The sequence below is a fragment of the Betta splendens genome, chromosome 12 (assembly GCF_900634795.4).
Source record: "Betta splendens chromosome 12, fBetSpl5.4, whole genome shotgun sequence".
In the NCBI taxonomy this organism is placed as follows: domain Eukaryota; kingdom Metazoa; phylum Chordata; class Actinopteri; order Anabantiformes; family Osphronemidae; genus Betta; species Betta splendens.
Window position 1 is genome coordinate 7416264 of NC_040892.2, and position 21246 is coordinate 7437509.

At 46.8% G+C, this 21246-nt stretch overlaps 1 protein-coding gene across 1 annotated transcript; it reads right to left on the minus strand.

Moving 5' to 3' along the window:
• Positions 1-471: 471 nt before the first annotated feature.
• On the minus strand, positions 472-20917 carry notch1a (notch receptor 1a). The gene is made up of 34 exons (XM_029169375.3): positions 20646-20917; positions 19445-19526; positions 14201-14463; positions 13773-14111; positions 12760-12882; positions 12438-12671; positions 12204-12359; positions 11937-12122; positions 11721-11834; positions 11025-11138; positions 10701-10934; positions 10502-10612; positions 9164-9356; positions 8931-9076; positions 8724-8837; positions 8065-8184; positions 7830-7982; positions 7514-7742; positions 7205-7406; positions 6952-7105; positions 6688-6872; positions 6456-6588; positions 6103-6360; positions 5909-6021; positions 5245-5816; positions 4715-5155; positions 4483-4628; positions 4178-4391; positions 4015-4099; positions 3758-3920; positions 3370-3668; positions 3133-3280; positions 2952-3049; positions 472-2863 (listed from the first exon to the last, which is right to left on the minus strand). The coding sequence occupies exons 1-34, from the start codon at positions 20701-20703 to the stop codon at positions 1610-1612; spliced, it is 7434 nt and encodes a 2477-aa protein (XP_029025208.1). The 5' UTR covers positions 20704-20917; the 3' UTR covers positions 472-1609.
• Between the last annotated feature and the right edge of the window lie 329 nt (positions 20918-21246).

Consider the following 21246-nt stretch of genomic DNA (forward strand, 5'->3'; position numbering starts at 1 on the left):
ATGTTTAGAAATGTGTAAGGAATAATCAGTATCAATTTATAATGATGGACAGTCGTAATTGTTTGTATGGCATGATCCGAATAAATGGCTCATTGACAATAGTTTTGGAGCATCCACAAAATATATCTAAGACTCTGCCTGTAAACTAAGCTGCATGCTATTTATTCATTCATTTACATATTTTTTTAAAGACACAACACACTTCTTCTGAACCAGTTAACTCATTGTCTGAGCAACAGCAAAAGATAAACATTTTGTTTTAGTAAATTGATTGTTGGCAGTGACGGATGTGTCACAGGTCACCGTTTAACTGTGCTACCTGGTTATCGCCACTAGATGGCGACAGAAACTCGCACCTGCTAAGGATTTTATTGTTGTACCAAATGTCACAAACTTTTCTGTGGCTGTACCGCCAGCTACACGTATTTTTTTGTAAATTAAAAATAAATTAAAAAGTAAAACACAGAGCTGTATTTTAAAGGACAACAATAGCTTTTATTGAATCAAGACACTTTGTACAAAACATTTTTAATCAAGAAATACTTTTCATGAACATTGAATTTGAAGTACATCTTCTCTTAAAACCCCATCTGTGGATTAGTTTATAAAACATGACATTAGGACACCTTAAACTACACTTGCACAAAAGTGCAGCAGGCGTCATTAAACACAAAAAGGTCCCCAGTTCATCTAACACCACCTTGAAGACAATTTTACAAGAAATTTCACAAATACATTGCTTTCCTTAAGAAAAACAGAAATCACACTGGCACTATTTTTGAAATGTCACAAATGTAACATTTCAACATTCTACGTCAGGTTTGCAACACAGGGTAAACATGGTAACCATAATTAACGTTTTGGGATCCATTATGACAGAAGAACTTGCCTCTGCATCATAAATGATCACAACTCTATTACTCTGCACCATCCCTGGTGGGTATCCAACAAAAATAGGCTCAGGATAATTTGGAAAAGCATATCTTAAGAGATAAAACACATTTGTTGTGTGTGTTCAGGTCCAATATCTCTATAAGCGTCTTTGTTACTCTTGTCCATTTAATATATGTATCTGATCATCATCTAACACAGACTCAGTGATAAGACTTAGTGAAAAGTAGTTCAATTAATAAAAGCTGTGTCAAAAAGACATGGAGGTTAAAATATAATCAATTAATACTGAAAATTTGAAATAATCTCTAAAAGTTGAAGAAAATCTGTACAAACACGCACATTCAAAAATAATATTTGCAAGGACCAATGTGCCGAAAGCTTAAAATAAATCCAGTGAATTTAGCAACATAAGACACAAATAAATAGCCAGTGTACACATCAAGGAGTCTTTTTGTGGATATACACTCCTTTTAAACAAATTCTACTTTCCCCATACATAACAAAAAACATAAATATAAAAGCATCTTTTTTTATATTCAAAGGTCAAAAAAAGCACATAAATAAATACAAAATTACTAAAACTGTTCTTATCGTTAGTAAAAAACTGATATAAAAAAGGATCCTCCTTCTGTGCTGAGTCAAGTTTGTCGCATTCTGTGTGAGAACTTTATAAATCTACTTTTCCACTAAAGAATCCTGTCCATTTAACAAGTGTCTATTTAAACTGCTCTGGGATCAGATTCATCTGTGAATGGATGCTTGTAGGTGGGCTGGAGATGCCCTCTGACCAGTCGGACATGTTGGAATGTGGGGACGAGCTGGACCACTGGTCGGGGGAGCCGGGGGATGGAGTTAGAAATGGGTGGTCGGGCACCTGTACCTGATGATTGGGTGTGTTGTCCATTGGGCCAGAATAGCTGTGCTGGGAAGGAGGCGTGAGGAACTGCGTGCCCAGGATCTGCGTCTCCTGGGGCATCACCGTGTGGATGGCCACAGGGCGGCCTGAGCCACTATTTTGCTGCATATCGGAACCATTCAGCTCAATATTTGGGAAGCTCTGGTTGAGGGTTTGGCCGGTAGTGGAGTTGGAGTTTTGATGCTGGAGCTGCCGCGAGTGAGCCTGGTGCATCATGTGTGCAGAGGAGCCGAGGTGACTGGTCGTCATGTTCTGGTAGCCCATGATCTGAGACAAAGTAGCGGTGCTGATGCCATGCAGAGGGCCCATCATGTTGTGGGTTATAGGTGGCGCTTGGGTGAAACCTCCCTGCTGGCCTACACCTGGATGCATCCTGGAGACCCAGTCACACTGGCCTCCTCTGCTGCTACCTATGGAAGTTGTACCCTGACTGCTAGGGCTGGACACGGGGAGATGAGAGAGACGGGGTGGGTTTGGGTCAAAAGACATACAGCTCATATCCTTACTCATGCTCATCTGACTCATAAGAGAGTCTCCGTTGCCTTGTAGATGATTTAGAGACATCGGTGGTGACTGCTGGAAGGGTGATGTCATGGGTGGAGAGGCTACATCAGACAGGTAACCATGGGGGGACTCAAGAGACTCAACTGGAGAGAGAACGGCTGTGTCCAGCAAACTCTTCCCGTCTGGTGATTTTTTCTTCTTTAATCTGTTATCTTTGCCTCCATCTTTTCCCCCTTTTACAGCGGAGCTAGGTTTGCGAACCTTCTTGGCAGAAAGACTGGGCTTGAGGTTGCTGAGATAGTCATTGGGGGAGCAAAGAGGTGGGGAGAGGCTGGGCGTACTCAGTGGGGCACTGTGAAGCCCAGGACTCGTGACCACATTGTACTCATCCAGGAGTCGGACGATGTCGTGGTGCATGCGTTCTTGGGCAATGTCTCTGGGCAGCTGGTCGAGGTGATCGGTGATCTCACGATTGGCAAAGTGGTCCAGGAGAATTCTAGCAGTCTCGAAGCTGCCTTCACGGGCTGCAAGGAAGAGCGGCGTCTCCTCCTGAAACACAGCCGAGCCAAGATGGAATGTTAAAAAAAGATGCTGCTGTGAATGTAAAAATACATCACAATCATATAATTTCACACACCTTGTTGTCTTGCATGTCTTTGTTGGCGCCATTTTTCAGCAGGACCATAGCAGCCTCCACGTTGTTCACGGCTGCAGCCCAGTGAAGAGCAGATTTACCTGAAGAGTGAAAAGGGAGACGGTTATTTATCGTAACAACCATGCACACAGAGAAATCCTTGGATTGTGAAGATGTTTCCTACCAGAGTCATCCGTGGCGTTGGCATCAGCGTGGCAGTTAATGAGCTCTTCCACCATTCCCTCAACTGCCAGTCGAGCAGAAAGGATCAAGGGCGTTGTTCCATCATGCATGCGGGCATCAAGATCCGTGGCGCGGTTTCGGATTAAAATCTGCACGGAAATAATTTCAGTTAAGATTTCAAGTTTCTCAATACATTTGAATGTGGAATATGTGAATTTATGGCAGAAGAAGGCATTACCTGGAACACTCCTTGCGCATCTGCGGCCACAGCAGCGTGAAGCGGGGTGCGGCCCATGTTGTCCTGAACGTTGGCATCTGCACTGGACTCCAGGAGGCGCTTGGCAGCATCAGAGCGGGCGTAGCGGGCAGCCAGGTGGAGGGCGGTCTCTCCTGTGCGGTCGGTCTGGTTGTGAAGGTTGGCACCCTGATAAATGAAATCCGAGATGATTTCTGCAGAAGGATCCTCTTCTTCCTCACTGTTACCGGTCTCTAGCCCTCCACCGCTGCAGGAGGCAATCATCAGGGGGGTAAAACCATCTGAAAAAGGAATTGAGGTTACATTTTTATTGACCCAACAACAAAGTATTTAGTAACAGAAACTACAGGTAGGTTGAGCATGCAAATACCTGGGCCTCTGACATTGACATCCATGCAGTCGTTCTCTATCTCTCCCTGAGGAGGAGTAGGCGCAATAGATGCAATACGCAGGTCGGCTGCATCCAGGTGCTGCTGTGTCCATTTCCTGTGGTCGGTGTGGTCACACAAATCCAACATGGCCTGCTCCTCAAACTGAAAGTAACACCAGTTATCACATCAGCATCGAGTGCGAGTGAAAAGCATTAGGAATGTACATGTACAATAAAATATAGTTTTCTCATCTTACCCTAAAGGGCCTGCAGTCAGGATCATCATCACCCCATTCATTTTGGTTGTCATCCATGAGATTGATGTCAGAGTTTTTCATAGGCCTGTAAAAAGCAGCAGGTTAGACCATTTACGTCATGTCAAGACTTAGCAGTATTGTTCCATATTCTGTGCCTACTTACTTCAGTCCAACAGAATCCTCTCCCAGTGGGTCCCTGCGTTTCTTTTTGCTGGGCTCAGACACTTTGAATCCCTCGGGGAGCCAGAGCTGGCCGTGCTCCCGTCTGCGTTTGCGAGACACTAGAACACCCAGGCAGAGGAAACCTAAAGCAGCCAAACCCAGGAAAACCACGTACATGGGGTAGAGCTCCGTGTTGGGGGGATGGGGTCTGACACCTGAAAAGAAGTTTCAACCAACATTTACTACTTAGCATTTGAACTTTGTCAATATGCAATACACACCAAAGGCCAGATGTGAGTTACATACTTGTAACAGCTTCAATGTAAGGGACATTGAGGTTCCCTCTGGAGGCAAGGGCTCCAAGGAACGCAGCAACATCTGTGGCACTCTGGAAACATTCTGTAGACTGCTGGTAGCACTGACGGTTGTCAATCTCCAAGTACACGATTGAGCTACAAGAACAAAATTGTGGAAGACGTTACACTCAGCAATCTTCTGCTCAAAGTTCAGTAAGACAGAGGTTTTATGTGGGACATACCCTTTGACTTGCAAAGGATCCAGCTCCCTGCGCTTCCGCGGGCTAACCATGGTGGAGACGCTCTCCTTCACTTGGCCTAAAACACTGGATGGCATCGAAGCCCAGTCCGGCCAACCATCAGTGGAGCGCTTCAGCACGTTGTGTTTCACCAGGTCCTGTTCATTGCCATAGTAAGAGAAGATCATGGGTTCTCCCTTGGCATCGCGGCGGAACACCACATTAGTGTGCAGGACGCTGCTGAGGTCTCTGAGGAAGGCTGACGAGTGGTTTTTTAGTTGTTCAGGGAGGATGTGAACCACCAGGACTAAGTGGCCATCTGCTAGCTTCTCCGGCATGTTGTTAGCACAGTCGAGACCATCCCATTCACACTCTGCATTGTTGCAGCCCTGGTCACAGTGACCATCCGCGTAGTGATCTTTACAGTACTGGTCGTACAGTGGGCTGCAAATAAAGAATAAGACCGTGTTAGATTCTCCTGGAACATAAATCTTGCCTCCAACAACAATACAAACTCTGGTGTTTGTACTTACTTGCATTGTCCTTCCTGTCCCTGGCAGTCAAAGCCATCGTAAAGGCATCCGGGGCTGTTGCACTGGCCGTCACATTTGCCATCGTTGAAGTATCGCCAGCACTGCAGCGCAGCAGAGCAGTTTTGCCAAGGATCATCAAAATTCAGCGAGCAGTCTCCTCCGTCCCAACCGCAGGCGTGGTTGTTGCACAGCGAGTCGCAGATGTGGTTGCCCGCCCACTCGTCGCACTGAGGAATCTCACAGCTCACCTCCACTTCGGGAGGCGGGGTGATGTCACGACCGAAACCTCCGACAAAGGAGTAGTCCAGAATGTGGCAAAGCAAGCCGTTGAAATTGCTGGGGCAACTGCACTGAAAGAAGGGTGCTTCCGGCGTGATCTGGCACGTTCCGCCGTTGTAACAGGGATTGGAGATGCAGAGGCTGTCAGTAGGCGTCTGGCACTCAGGCCCAGTGAAGGTTGGCGAACACAGGCACCGTGGACCGAGGTGGCCGGACACACATGTGCCACCGTTTCTGCAATTCAGACTTCCGCAGGACCGAGAATCGTACTCACAAGAAGAGCCGGTAAACCCCTGAAGCGAGAGTCATGGACAGAGATTAGGACAATGACACTCTCAATAAAGAAATAGGAAGTATTTTTTAGGAAACATGAGGCTTTACTCACACTTGGGCACTTGCAGATGAAACCATGAGGTGTGTTACTGGCAACAGCACATGTCCCTCCGTTTCTGCAAGGTCGTCCTTTGCAGCCGTCAAACACTTTGTCACAACGCTGGCCTGGAAACCAGAAAAAGAATGTGAGTATATAATGTTCACACCCTGCATGCTTGATATGTGATGCTTAATGCATATTGGTACCTGTGTATCCCGTGCGGCATTCGCAGCGGTAGCTGTTGGTAAGCTGTATGCAGTTGTAGGACCCCCTGGGGTCGCACGGGTCCGACAGACACTCGTTGACATCACCTTCACAGCGCTCACCGACGTAGCCCGGTGGGCAAACACACTGGTAGCCTCCAATGCGGTCCACACACTTGCCATTGTTGAAGCACTTGGGCTCATTGGTCAGTGGGTCAGTGAAGGGGTTGCAGTCATCTAGATTTATTTCACAGTGGACACCTGTGGGAGACAGGAACATTGTGTGAGGGAATATTTGAAATGCAATTGTTATGATTTTGCATTTGGTTGTGTGACTGTCCCACATGGGCTCCTACCTTGCGTTCCTCTGGGGCATGAGCACTTGTATGTGTTGATAAGGTCGATGCACGTGCCTCCATTCTGGCAGGGCTGAGACTGACATTCGTTGATCTCCTTTGAGCAGTTTACACCGTGGTAGCCCGGGACACACTGCCAGGAAAAACACAGATGTCATCAATAAAGAGGGATTTTGTAAGAGCTTATGACACAAAAACACAGTAAAGAAAACACAATAGTCATTAAATTTACCTCACAACTGTAACCTCCCAGATAATCAGTACACGTGGCTCCATTCTGGCAAGGATTGGGTGAGCACTCGTCCACCTGCTCCTGACAGTAGCTCCCAGTGTAGCCAGCCTGGCAGCGGCAGTAATGTGTGTTCCCAGCGTCCAGACACTGGCCTGAGTTTCTGCACAAGTGAGCAACTTCCACTCCTGAAACCAATGGAAATGAGTTACACGTTGCACAGTTGGCCCAAAGGGCTAGTGAAATTTCATTGGCTGATTAGCGTACCTTGCTGTTTGGCTGCTACCTCACAGGAGACACTTGGGATGTCGCAGTAGAGGCCAGTCCACCCAGACTGGCACTGGCAGGTGTAAGAGGCCCCCTGCTGCCAGCAAGTGCCTCCGTTTTTACAGGGGGAAGAATCACACCAGCGCACCAGATTCTAGAAGAGATAAACCACACATAAAGAGGCCGTCCAACACACCATACACGGAGCCCAGTCACAATATCTACACATTAACAAATGGCAACTTCTCCTTACCTGGCAGTTGACTCCTGTGTAGCCATGAGGACAGGTGCATTTGTAAGTCCCATAACTGTCCAGACAGGTTCCTCCATTGAGACATGGTTTAGAGTCACACTCATTGATATCATACTGGCAGTAACTGCCAGTGAATCCAGGTAGACACAGGCAGGTGAACGCATTAATTCCATCCACACAGGTGCCACCATTGAAGCAAGAGCTGGACAAAAAACAGAAAACTAAACTGTAAAAGCAGCTTTATCCATTTTGGTATAGTTATTTGGAAGGATTAGGAGTTAGAGGAGGTATTTCACCAAAGTCAGCTACCTGTCAGTGCAGTCGTTGGTGTTGATCTCACAGTTAATGCCGCTAAAGCCAAGGGGGCAGGTGCAGGTGTAGCTGTTGACACAATCTGTGCAGTTGGCCCCGTTTTTACAGGGGTTGCTTTCGCACTCGTTTATGTCCTGCTCACATCTGTTGCCACGGAACCCAGGAGGGCAGGTGCAGGTGAAGCTGTTGATGCCATCATGGCACAGGCCACCGTTACTGCAGGGATCTGAAACGGACAAAAGGATTTAGGATTACCATTGATCAGAGATGTTATAATGAAAATGTTAAATGAAGGGGCAAGTCTGTGTCTTACTTGGTTTGCAGTCATCAATGTCTGTCTCGCATTTCTGGCCAGTGTAACCTGGCTGGCATTTACACTGGTAGCCACCCATAGTGTTATGGCAAAACGCACCATTGCGACACGGGTTCTTCACGCACTCATTAATGTCGATCTCACACGTTTGACCTATAATAAAGCAATGAAGGTAAAAATTTATTTTGCGCAACATTGGTGGACCAACTAATGGACATGTTGCATTGATGGTTACCTTGCCATCCTTCAGGGCAGCTGCAAGAGAAGCTCTGGTAGTCTTCAGATTCCCTGCATACTCCACCATTTTTACATGGTCTGGGGTTGCAGGGAGCCAGCAGGGTCTCGCAGTTTTCACCTGGTGGAAATGAGAAAATAAATGAATTAAAACATCAGTGTTGATGTTTTAGTGGCAAAAATATTTAATATTTAATTTAATTTAATTTTAAAACACAGAAAGCATAGGCAATGTTTGCGCTTGAAGATTTGATTTTCAAGAGTTCCATCAATTTCTAAAATCCCAGTTTTATCCCATTTCCTTTTTGATTTCCACAGTGACTTAGCCAAACAGGACGATCCTTCCTGTTTCCTGCTATTGTGTGATCACAGACAGGAAACAGGACGTGGTGGAAGTGGGAAGAGGGCTTGGAGCAGGCTCGGGGGCTCCAGTTAGTATGAGCTGCCCTGACATGTTATTCCACACACTCTGTTATCCTTGCAAAGCAGATGGGCAAATCTTTCCATGTGGAGATGCCAAAAACAGGTATCTTTGGTAATCACCACTCAGTGGTGTTTTCTAAAACAACACAGGATAAGATAATCCTGCTTCATGGAAAGTTTGAGCTAGCCTTTACTGTCTGAGACCTTTGTAAACAGTTAAGTCAACAGCCATCGTACCAGTGTAGGGAAGCAAACAGTTGCACTTGTATCCAGCCACATCGTCGATGCAGGTGCCCTGGTTGAGGCAGGGGTTGGAGGCACACTCGTTGATGTTAGTTTGGCAGTTAGGCCCTACAGTGGTAGGATTAGAAGACACACTTGGGTTAGAGCCAGGACAAAAGGAAACTCGCTCACATGTGCAAAGTCACACAGGTCGCAACTAACCAGTGAAGCCGGCTCTGCACGTGCAGTGATATCCGCTTGTCATGTCCTTGCACATTCCCCCATTCATGCACGGGTTGGACTCGCACTCGTTGTTATTGATGTCACAGTTGGGACCGCTCCATCCGGAGTCACACGTACATTTGTAGCTTTGATGAAAATAAGAACAGACACGTCAGTAACGCCACTTTTGTTCCTTGTTTATGTTTTCATTCAGGATCTGAATCTGCGCTCACCCATTGATGAGGTCCTGGCACCGGCCGTGGATGCACGGATTACTGCCACATTCGTCCACCTGCGACAGACATGTGGCATCGTTGTAGCCCTCTGGACACAGGCAGGCAAAGCTGTTTATGCCGTCGATACAAGTGCCCCCGTTGTGACAGGGGTTGATGGCGCAGTCATCAATGTTGATGTTACACATTGCTCCTGGAAGACAATGGGTGTGATTTGAGAACAGCGCATGCATGTTGCAATTTAATAAATATCCACGCCGGGCACTACGAAAGCCACGCCGCTGTAATCTGTGATGTGCTGTTCTTTGAGGTTTTCTATTGTGATAGACATAAGGACACTATTTGTCCTTTGGACAACAAAGAGCCAACACTAAAGACTCTGCCAACAATCAACAGGCAGAAGCTGTAGCAGCTCCAGTGTGTGCCTAGCCTGCTAGCCCCTAGAGGCCCTTTTGCTGCTCCTCCATTGATTGAATGGGGCCCTGTTGAACAGGCAGAAGGCAGGTTTCAGCTGGATCTGAGGGGCTGTAGTTACTCTTGCTATTCACATCCAATATCACCCCCCTTCCCCCAACCCATCCAGGGACAACCAACCTCACCCAGAGCTGTTTACAGGGACAGAAGGCCAGACCCATTTCACACACGGCCGCATAACAATTACCCCCCCCCCCCTTGCCTCCCCCCTCCCATTCGTCTACCTCCTCTTCATCAATCAGCAGAGGAGGGTCCAACTGCCTGATCTTCACTTACAATAGTCCTCTGTCCCCTCTGTGTCTCAGTCCTGCCATGCCCTACCACACTGCCCCATCAGCACAAAAAATGAGTGTGGGGAAAACAGGAGTGGGGGTGCAAAGCAGCCTGTGTGCACACACACACACACTTGTTTCTCCCTGCCCCCTTTTAGTATAATCACAGAGCTACCACAGAACAGCACAAGGGTTGTACACCTTGGTAACACGTTACAGGTTGAAGTGTCCACATAGCAAGTGATGTCAAAACACTTCAGTCAGCGTTATTAGCAGAATTTGTCACGTAAGCATGATATGTGTGATTAAAGGCCAAAGCTCTTTCCTTTTAAAGTATCATCTTTCAGACTCTTTCCAGGCTTAACATCAGTCTTTTCAAATCGCAAACAAAGTTAGAGCTTTGTGTGTGCGTGCATGTGTGGGTGTGTGCGTGGATCAGGTTTGGGACTGTGTTCCTATCTCCCCCATCCCACACAGGCAATCTGACACCACTGTTAAGCAGAAGTGGGCCCGCCAGCCACCTGGCCAACCTGCCCCTCCCAAAGCTCAGGGGACCATCCCCATGCACCTGTGAACTCCACCCAGTGCTCACCTGAGTAACCCGGTTCACATGCACACTCGTAGCCATTGATTTTGTCTATGCATCTTCCATAGTCACAGGGTTTGCTCTTGCAGTCGTCCAGGTTCACCTCACAGTTGAAACCTGCAGATTGGAGAGTGAGCATAAAGTATGAGGAGAATCTAAAATGGGACAATTTGTCGTAGCTAAATCTGAAGATCAAAAGCCTCACCGGCAGTGCCTTTGGGGCAGGAGCAGAGATAGGAGTTCTCCCTGTCCTGGCAAGTGCCACCATTTTTGCAGGGCTGGCTCAGACACTCATTGATGTTGGTCTCACACAGGCGACCAGTGTAGCCAGGGCGACACAAGCAGGTGAAGGAGGCCAGGCCATCCTTGCAGGTGCCATAATGGCAGGGGTCAGAGTAGCACTCGTTGATGTCAGTCTCACAGTGCTGTCCTGAGTAACCTAGACCCATAGAGAACATGTTAATCACCAGTAACACTAGCAAGAGAGCGACATAACTATTACATATATACGTGATACAGCTTTGTTTACCTTCAGCACATTCGCATGTGTACTTGTTTGGCCCATCTGTACACTTAGCTCCATTTTTGCAAGGGGTGCTGGCACACTCATCAATATCCACCTGACAGAGATTCCCTGAAAAGCCTGAAGGTGCAAGCAGGAATAAAAAACAATTAAACTTCTTGTAATTTCTGATGATGATGATCTGTCATTTCTACAGATGGCATAAAGCATGAACAGTGAACAGAAAAGCTCATTTGCATCTGAAGAAGGCCCCAACGAACCATTCCTCCACTCTCCCTTAACCCCCCCCCCCCTTTTCTTCTAGTCTTACTGTGCAGTGAAATCTTTCTTTCAAACCACAACACAATGGCCTCCAGCTTACCAGCCATAAACCAGTCCCTGCCCCCAATTTAGGTGCTAAGCTCTAACACAAACTTTCGTGCCCGCCAAATATGCTAATGCGTCTACAGCTCCATTTGCTCTGTCCAGTTCCCCCTAAAACCCTCCAGTGAGCAACACCAATAGAGAAAGTAAATCATTTACATCAGCCTGTGAATCATATGTGGTGAGTTTTACTCATTAACAGAGAAGTTAATGATCTACTATTTTATAGCTTCTTCCTTGCTCCTATTGTCTAATCCAAAAAATGTCAAAAAGAACCCAAAAACTCAAGAACCAATTTCTATCATTCCATTGACTCCATTCACTTTACTCCAGTCTCACCTTTGAGACACTCGCAGTGGAAGGAGTTGATCTTGTCGACGCACTTGCCATTATTGAGACAAGGTTGGCTGGCGCATTCATCTATGTTGATGTGGCAAAACACGCCCTCGTAACCTGACATGGACAAAACGTTACAAGTGAAATGTTTCTTCATTTCTCACATATCCCACTTTCCCAGGATATTTTACTTTGTGTGGTACAAATCCCTATTCCTACCTGGCATACAGATGCAGTGGAACCCTCCAATCTGGTCTAGACAGGTGGCGTCGTTGTGGCAGGGGTTGGACATGCATTCATTGACGTCCATCTCGCAGCGAGGGCCTGCGTATCCCTGAAGACACTTGCACTGGAAGGAGCCTTTGGTGTTGAGGCAGCGACCACCATGTTCACATGGGTTGGCTCCTAGAACATTTAAGATACAAATTCATATATGCAGGTAACTATCAACTATTATGTAGTTTCTACAGTTGTCGCATAACCTACCAAGGGAGCACTCATCAATATCCAGATTACAGGCTGATCCAGTGTACCCAGGGGGGCAGGTGCAAATCGCCTTGCCATTGACTGGATTAGTGTCACAGTTGGAGCCCTTTTGACAGGGGTTGCTGATGCAGGCGTCGTCGAGGTGACATAGCAGACCTATAAGTAGTAACATCATGACATTTTATTCCGCCACCTCAACAAGATGACTGAATGCCTTTTCAGAGCGTGTCCTACCTGTACGCCCATGAGGGCACTCGCAGAAGAAGGAAGCCACGCGGTCGTGGCAGGTGGCACCGTGATAACAAGCCGCGCTGGCACAGTCGTCGATGTTCTCACTGCAGTCGTCACCAGTCCACCCGTTGACGCAGACGCAGTGGAAGCTGCCGTGAGTGTCGTGGCACGTGCCTCCGTTCTGACAGGCGTTGGGCATCAGCTCACACTCGTTCACATTTTCAGTGCAGTATTGACCTGGAAGAGTTAAGAAAAGGAAAGACGGCGTGAGCTCAGTTTGAGGGAGGCCTCTGGTTTAGCTCTTTGATTCGATTCTTGTAATCACCTGTGTAGTGAGGCGGGCACTGGCAGTTGTAGGTGTTCACACCATCTACACACACACCACCATTCTGGCAGTTGTGGCCTGGACAGTCATCAATGTTATGCTCGCAGCTTTGACCTGTAAAGCCTGACCAACGTGACAAGAAGACAAATTGATTAGAAACAGCAATTGCCAAAATATCTTGCAACATTTGTTTACAGTTAATATTCACTTCCTCTCCTTATCATATCGCACTTAAGAAATATATCCTTTTGGCAGACTTTATTATAATGCACTATAGATGAGAGTGCAGCTTGTGTCCTGATTGCACATCAAAGGCCTGGGTGGGTGTTTTATAGCCAGTATAATCTGATTAACTATCAACCTGAATCCCTGCAGTGTCACTATCTTAACGCATTCCAGCACAGACACCCACCAGAGACACGCAGTATGGGTTAAACTTTAACACACAGCCCGTGATCTTCCTCATTCATCTGCATATCCAAACTGTTTGCTCTGTGCCGGCCCAGGGTTATGCAGACATAATACACACATCTGAGACTTTTCACATAATGACCAAATATTGAACCTATCAGAGAAATAGAACAATATGGTTTGGAGGGGGTGGGGGTATTTCTCCACAGCTGCTCGCCCGAGTCTAACAGTAGTAACCACAATTACCCAAGAGAAACCAAAGTTTTACACAACAACCCAACGACATTGGGTGCCAACACAATGAAGATGTCAAACAGACCAGCTGTATTTAGCTGAGAGCAAAATATTTTTGTCTGTGACCTCATACATAGGGCGTGTGCCTCTATAGGTTTCTGTGCATGTGTGTGTCTATGGTGTTGTGGGGGCTCGCTAGTGGTTATCAGAAGGAAACGTCTGTGTGACTGCATCCTGCCAGTGAAGGCTGGCAGGAGTGGAATGGGGGGTCCAGTAATTTAACCCAATTATCAGCACAACAACAAAAAGTTTTTTAGCTCAACTGATCACCACCAACCATGTACCTTGTACATATGTTTATGTGTTACCTGGCAGACAGCTGCAGTCAAAGGTGGTGTCTCCTTTCTGGATGCAGGTGCCTCCATTCTGGCATGGTGAGGGGCTGCACGGCATGTAGGGGGTCTCGCAGTGGTTACCCACGTAGTCTGAAGGACAGCGGCAATGGTATGAGCCCACCTCATTCACGCACGTGCCGCCGTTACGGCAAGGCAAGGGGGTCTGGGCACATTCGTTGACGTCCTGCTTGCAGGTCTGACCACTGAAGGTGGGCGGGCAGGTGCAGATGTAGGTGGAGTCGAAGGCTGAGCACTGGCCACCATTTGCACATGGGTTGGAAGCACATGGGTTGGCGAGCTGGCATGTTTTTCCTTGAAGGCACCAGACCAAGAGACACATTAGCTTTTAATGCCGAACCATTAAGCGAGTAAAACGAGCTGATGAGCGTTTGGCGACATACCTGACCATCCGGGCGGGCAGCGGCAGCGGTAGGCCATCAGGGTAATCAGATCGCATGTTCCGCCATTGCGACAGGGGGAGCTCATGCAGGCGTGGTTGGAAGGAGTCAGGCATAGCCGATCGGTGAAACCCAGGCGGCACACGCAGTGGAAGTCGAACGTGTTACCGTGAGAAATAGCCCGACATTCGCCACCATTGTGGCAGGGTGAGGGGCTGCAGGGGTTTAGATGCTGGCACCGATTGCCTATGTAGTCACTGGGACACCTGTGGGTAGACAATGAAGAAGCGGGGACGATTACAAAACCATGTCAAGTCATAGGAACAATTATCTGAGCAAAAGGGGGGAATGGGGGGGTGAGGGTTTCCCGCCCTGCAGTGGGACAGGGACAATGTGTTGTTCTAGTGTGTCTCTCTGGATTAGACTCCCTCAGAACCTTGAAAACACATTCTGCTGGGACAACAGACGCCACAGAATCATGTAGCCTGTTCCCATCTACCTTTCCCCCCCATGCTGTCCACACTCATCCTGAACGATTGCAGAGATCAAGGGGCCCTTGCCGGCGCTGGGTATCCTATATGAAGCTCTGTTTTCAGGACCATAAGCCCCTGGGTATGTCCGTCTCCAGCTCTGTGAGCAGTCAGCAGAGATGAGCTCTCATGCTTCCTTTTAATATCCAATGGTATTGAGGGTTTCTCTGCAAAAGGCAATGTCCCGACTCCCACACACATGTGCATTTAAAGTCAGCAGAAGTGTTTTTGTTTGAATTGGAACTTTTTTTGTGTGTGTGTAGTTGTGCACGGTGTCGTGTGTGTTTATTGAGACGACATCTGTTGGCCTCATAGTATCTCCACAGGGAGCAGGTGCACATGTTAATGAAGGCAGCTGTTGGACTGGACCCCCCCCCCCCCCCCCCCCCCACCTCCTCCTTTCTCCTCCTCCCCACCCCTTATCCCTCCCCGCTTCCTCCCTTCCTCCCTCCCCTCTGTCCCCTAGTCCGATGGGGGTGCTGACAAGCCAACCTCTCCTCCAGGGACATAAAGAACCCATGCGAAGTCAGCTGTTGCAACTTCTGTCTCTTCAATTCACCCTTCGTCCACCACGCACATTCTCAATCCATCTCTTTTCTACCTGCTCCTCCTTGGGTTTTCTTTTTGTTGTGCCCAGCGCTGACTCTTCCTCCCCTCCAGCTGTATCTGTATCGCTGCCTAAACACAAGTTGTGTTTTCTCTCCAGCACTTTGCTTTTTACAGCGTTCCTGTCACACAGGGCTGAAAACTCTCTTGTTGACTCTGTTAGGTGAGATCAGATCATTTTAAACAGCCCCATGTGACCTACAGAGTGGCTTTGAAGTTCCCCCTGCTTCTTGTTACGCAGTTCTGACTACCTGGGGAATTCTCTGTTTTGGTATAGTCTTCGTTCTGGTTTATGAGACTGGGATGTTAGTGGTCTGCGCGTATGACAGCCCACTTTAACTAACTGTAACAGATCCTCTTTGTCTTGAAGTCAGACAAGTCTGAGATAAAGATCCACCCACACTTCGAAAAGCTCAACAGCACACACCACAGCAACAGGTCTCTCCCAGTGATGCAATGTCCCCTCAGGCCACAGCAGATGCTTCCCCGACCTCCGACCCTGAACACTTTTGTGACTATGGGACAGCCTCTTTGCCTTCTCCCCCTCTGTCCCCTCTCCCCACTGGGCTGATCTGCCATCTGCCACTCTGAGGGTGACTTTATCCGCTGACACAAAACCAGGCCCACTGCCGATGGAAATGCCACCACGGTGGAAATTGTTGTGTAAATAACAAAGGGTGATGTACAGTCATCACTTCTGTGAGTGTGAGCTGTACACTTTCGGTGTTTCCTTTCATAATGAATATTAAAGTACGCATTTTCCCATCTCACGCTTCTCAGTTCACATCGAATGTTTAACAGGTTTTGTCATTTTGAGATGATACATGATCAATTTAACAAAAGCATTAGTCAAGAACAGTGTCTGGGGACGGTTATCAGCAGCTAAACTACATTCTGCCTGGAGTCTATTACTCTGTAGATTGCACACTGTAAGACATTTTAAAGTTAATTGAAAACATTATTACATGTTGCCTCTCTGTGTGTAATACAGTAACATTAGGCTTAATAAGGGGCAACTAACTACCCCTAGATATTGTTTCCTCTCAAGCATGTAATGAAAAAAACGATATGGAAACTTGCACAGACACTTTTGCATCTCAGCCAATGGTTGTAGTAGTTATTTAGGGTTGTACTAACGTTCAATTTAAGCTCTGTAATTGCAAGATTGAATTTTTTTCCTCCATCCTTTCACTGCTGCACCAGAGGGGCCCTGGCATCTGGGGAATGGGCCTAACCAGAGGAGTGGCAGCCTTAGAGCTTAAACCTCTATAAAAGACCAACACCAGCAGGCACACTTGACCCAGCCGGGCTCTTGTATGCTCCTGACTGATTTAAGCCCACATGGAGCTGAGCTTTAACAGAGACTTGCCGGGTAATCCTATAGCAGGACAAATGAAGAGCAGCATTCCTTAAGGGAGCATAGGAGCTCTTTTTAGTGGTGCCTGATTAGAGCAGTCTTTCTAGATGAGGCTTTTGAGCCTCAATATGCAATAGCAGATATCACTTTTAAAGCTCAGAGGGGTCTAACCACACCAGCCACTGCACACGTGCAGGTAATGCTCTGCCTTGTGTTTATTTTTGTCAGATGTCTTGCAGTATTTCAGACACGTAGTGAGACATGTTTCTGGGTTTATTATTAACAGCCACCATAGACCAAAACAGTGTCTATTTCAGTCAAGCAGCTCTAAAAGCCACTCAGTTTAGGGCATGAACTTTTCAACTTCTCTTTATTAATCTGTTGCAAACTGACTCTAATTTAGACCCACCCAACACTGTGCCCCTACCTTTTTATTTTATATATATATTTTATATTGCTACAAGCAGATGACTACAGCTCCATGAGAAACAGGAAGCCCCGAAACTTCAAGTAACCTCCTTTTCAAAGAATTGTGACCAAGTTCTTCCCCGTTACAGCCGCTTGTTTTTATTTCCGCGTGTCGAGTGCCACCACAAAGTGAAGCATGCTCATGCAAAACTGATGGCTTTTGTAAATTAAAATGGTCTGTTTTTCTATATTTGTCCCTTGTGTGCCATAAGAGCCCAGTCCAATCAACAACTGAAAGAAAACTTCACAGCAACAAACAGGACACAGGCCTCTTACTATTTTAGGGATGATCTGTGTTCAGAACGTTTAAAGGGAGGCTATTTTTACAAACAGGAAGAACAGAAAACATCCCTTTCTGAAGGAAGCGGAGAAGGAATATTGTCTCAGCATCAGCCATCTACGTGATTATCGCAGTGTCCAACCTTGCTCTATATTATTTCGCCCTCTGCCGTGGGAACTGTATTGAAAGGGCATTTAAATCAATCATACCGTTCAAAACTGTTTAATGCACAAAAACCACAACAAACAGCGTGACTCACTGGCAACGTCACGAACTGTGGCTTGCCGCTATTTTAGCATTTGAACTTTTGGCCTTCCACTTGGCATCATGTGATGGGAATGCCCACCTTCACCTCACAACGCAATCTGAATTTGAGGCATTGCTTTCATCAGCACATACAGTCCGAGCGAATGTGGCGGTTAAAAAATTTCAAATGAAAACACAGGGCGAATCAGTCCCGGTGGCTGTGACCCCTGAGCACCCATGCCGACCCTCCCAGTGCACCCAGTGACTGCTGGCGGTGGGGCTTGGCAGGGATGAATGATTAATGAGGGGAAAGCAAGCAGGAAGAGAGCGTGTGGGTGGGTGAAGTGATGCCCTTATCCTGTCCGTTTTAATTGGACAGAGCCGAGATGGAGGCCACAATCCCAGCTTTGTGGAGGAGGAGGTGGAGGGAGAGTCTCTGTGTGCACACGTGTGGAGGCCTGTGTGGAGGCCTGTGTGTGTGTGGGGGGGTTGAGGGGGTATGCAGATTAGTTATTGTGAATCGCTGGCCCTGGGCTATAGTAGCACAGGCTCGTCAATCGCTCCTCCTTGTCCCAGCAGACCAAAGAAGCGCCTGCCATGACCACAGGGCCTGAGGGTAAACCAGGCCACCCCTGAATGTCTCCACAGAGGCATAAGAGTTATGCCACAACTGGATATCACGGCAGAACAACTGGTGCATCTGTCATGCTCAAGGGAGAAGCAAAAGACTGCGTCATCATCTCACCTTGTTTGTCTGTATTCACATTCAACGTGAGCCTGTCAACTCTGCACAGATGCACACAGGTCAGCTAAAGGGAATATGTTAGCATATTAAGTGTCTCAATTACAAATTATTAACATCCATCTGCAGCCTAAACAAACAGCCCACAATCTGCCTCTGTGGCGGTTCCCACTTGTTTGCCTTCAAATTTCTGGACTTTATTCCAATTAATCTCACTCTCTCGACATCCAATCCAATTACATCTCACAGCCATCTGGCTTTCCAAAGGAGATCACAAGCCGGTGAGGGGGGTGGAGATGGGGACAGAGGGGCTGCATCCATTCAGAGACAAGGGGACAAGCCTTTTGGGTTGGTGGTGGGGTGGGATGGGGGGGGGGACCAGGGGTTTGGTGTGTGCTGTGGTCTTTGGGGTGGCTGTGGCATGATGGGAAGCCCCACTCAGATTAGTCACACAGCATTATTCTGACTGCAGGACAATGGGTGACGGGCGGCGGGCGAGCCCCAGCTGTCGCTCATGAAAGAGCAGAAAAACAAGATTTAGGACTGGACGCGTCCTCTCACTTTACTGGCGAAGGGGTCTTGCATTCATTAACGGGCCCGCTGATGGGGCGGTGGGCTTTTGTCCAACTTTGTCTCTCTTGCTTCTTAAACACTGTGGATCTACACCCTCTTTCCACTTCTTCATGTCTTATCCGTGCCTCTGTTAAGGGAATGTGTGCGGCCTCGTGCAGTAACGTGGCTCCTGGAGGAGAGCAGATTGAAGCACAGCGGCACAGAAAAAAACTCAAGGGCCTCTGGTTGCTGGGCACAGGGCCCGCTCAAAGAGTGGAATGAAAGGGGGAATATGTGGCCCCTTTTCTTTCCAACCAAAAAGCACTTTCAAGTTCCGAAATTACACTACAGACTGCACAAATTCCAACACCACAGCGAATAGCACACACAACACAAAAGGACTGTAAGAAATGCAAATGCATTGTCTAAGCAATCCACATCTGGTGCTTTTCGGTGTTTTACTTACTTGCATTCTCCGTTTCCATTTGCGGTGGCTTCGCATCTTCCGTTATTTAGGCATGATTCAGTGGGTGAGGAGCATTTCAGACCTGTAAAGAACAAAAACAATAAAAGTATATATATATATAACATGGCTTAAACTCACAATGCAAACAGTTCTTGGAACCTGCTCTGTTGAATTGGCTGTTGGGATTAACAAGGATCATGCAGATTTGAATTCATCAGTGGAAATTATTCATCAGTTAGGTATTAATAAATCTTTATTCACAGGTATTTCATGTTTAATTCACACACGCGCTTCAATATTCGGGACCTATAATTGATTTGTTACACAGTTGTCCGTGGGGGATATTGGGAAGCCTGTCGTGGACACCGGTGAGGCCAGAGCGCGTGGTGCGTGGCTTATGGGAGCATACGCGCTTTGCGGGGAAAGCGCAGCAGCTGCGGGGCTCAGTGGCGGAACAAAAGAAATCAGAGTCCAGCACGAGCCATAAAACACTCTCCTCGGGCATTGTTTACCGGCAGACGGGAATAACAGCAAGTCCTCCACCCCCCACCTTCCACCCGGCACTCACGACACTCTCCCACACACGCAAACAAAAGGTGCCCTCCCTCCCCCTTCTCACCCCTACCGCGTCCCCCCGGCCCCAACACACGCACCAACTTCTATTATCTCCGGCGTTACTTAAAACCGGCTCTTAGAACAATATGAAACAGAGCGTTTATCAAGATCTTAAATCCAAAGTTTCCCTAAAAAAATTTGACCAAAAATTACCACTAAAATTAAAAACAGACAATTAGAAAGAGTTACTGAGCTTTGATTAGAAGTTGGCTATAAAGTGGCTCAAGTCTATTTGTGGAGACAAAATAAAGTGTTAACTTTCACAAGCTACCAAGAAGCCAGATGCGTGCGTAACTCAGCTGTTTGAGTTGAAGTGAATTCATTCCTACGAATAAAAGAGCCTTTTAAAACCTGATGTTGAAAATGTCTGGATGCAATTTATTATATTGTAGTAGTTTCTAATCTGCAGCTCATATTTAACTTGTATGCCTGTTAGAATGACAGGATTATACTGAAATATGCAACTGCTTATTTTACATCCATTATGTAATTTCTCCTGTTTGATTTTGAACGAGTTTATTTTGCTCATGTCCTGCAGCCTGCAGTGATTTTAGTCAGTTTAGAAGTTAAACCGAAAGATATTTACCTTGTGAACCGACGATTGCAGGAATCAGAAATATTAGTTTCACAAAGAAACGATACATTCCTCCTCTTCAACTTCACAAATGTCGTGAACTCCCGCGTAGGGTTGGCATAGATCCAGCTAGTTTGGTTTCTCTCCAGATGTTGTCTCGTGAAGAAAAATCCCGTGGAAGGAAAGATAAATCCAACAGACAGAGAAAGGAGAGTGAAAAGCCTCCAAGAGGAATCAGTTCATAGATGTTAACCTGCTGCACCTCGAGTTCTCAATGAAATCTAGCGACATCTCTACAAGTTCCTCCCACTCCTCGTCCTCCAGGCTTTTACTCCTCCTCCCCCTCAGCTCCTCCTCGGGCCACATAAATGCTGCGTCTCCTTTCACTGCAGAGTTCAGTAATGATTGCGCCGTTGCGAAGATGAGAAGATATTTAAAATTTAATTAGTAATTTATAATTACTTATAATTACTTTGAATTATTATTATTATTATTATTATTATTATTATTATTATTATTATTATTATTATTATTATTATTATTATTATTATTATTATATTACAGTTTTATTTCAATAACATTGCCTTTGCAGGACATTTTGTTATATTGCTGC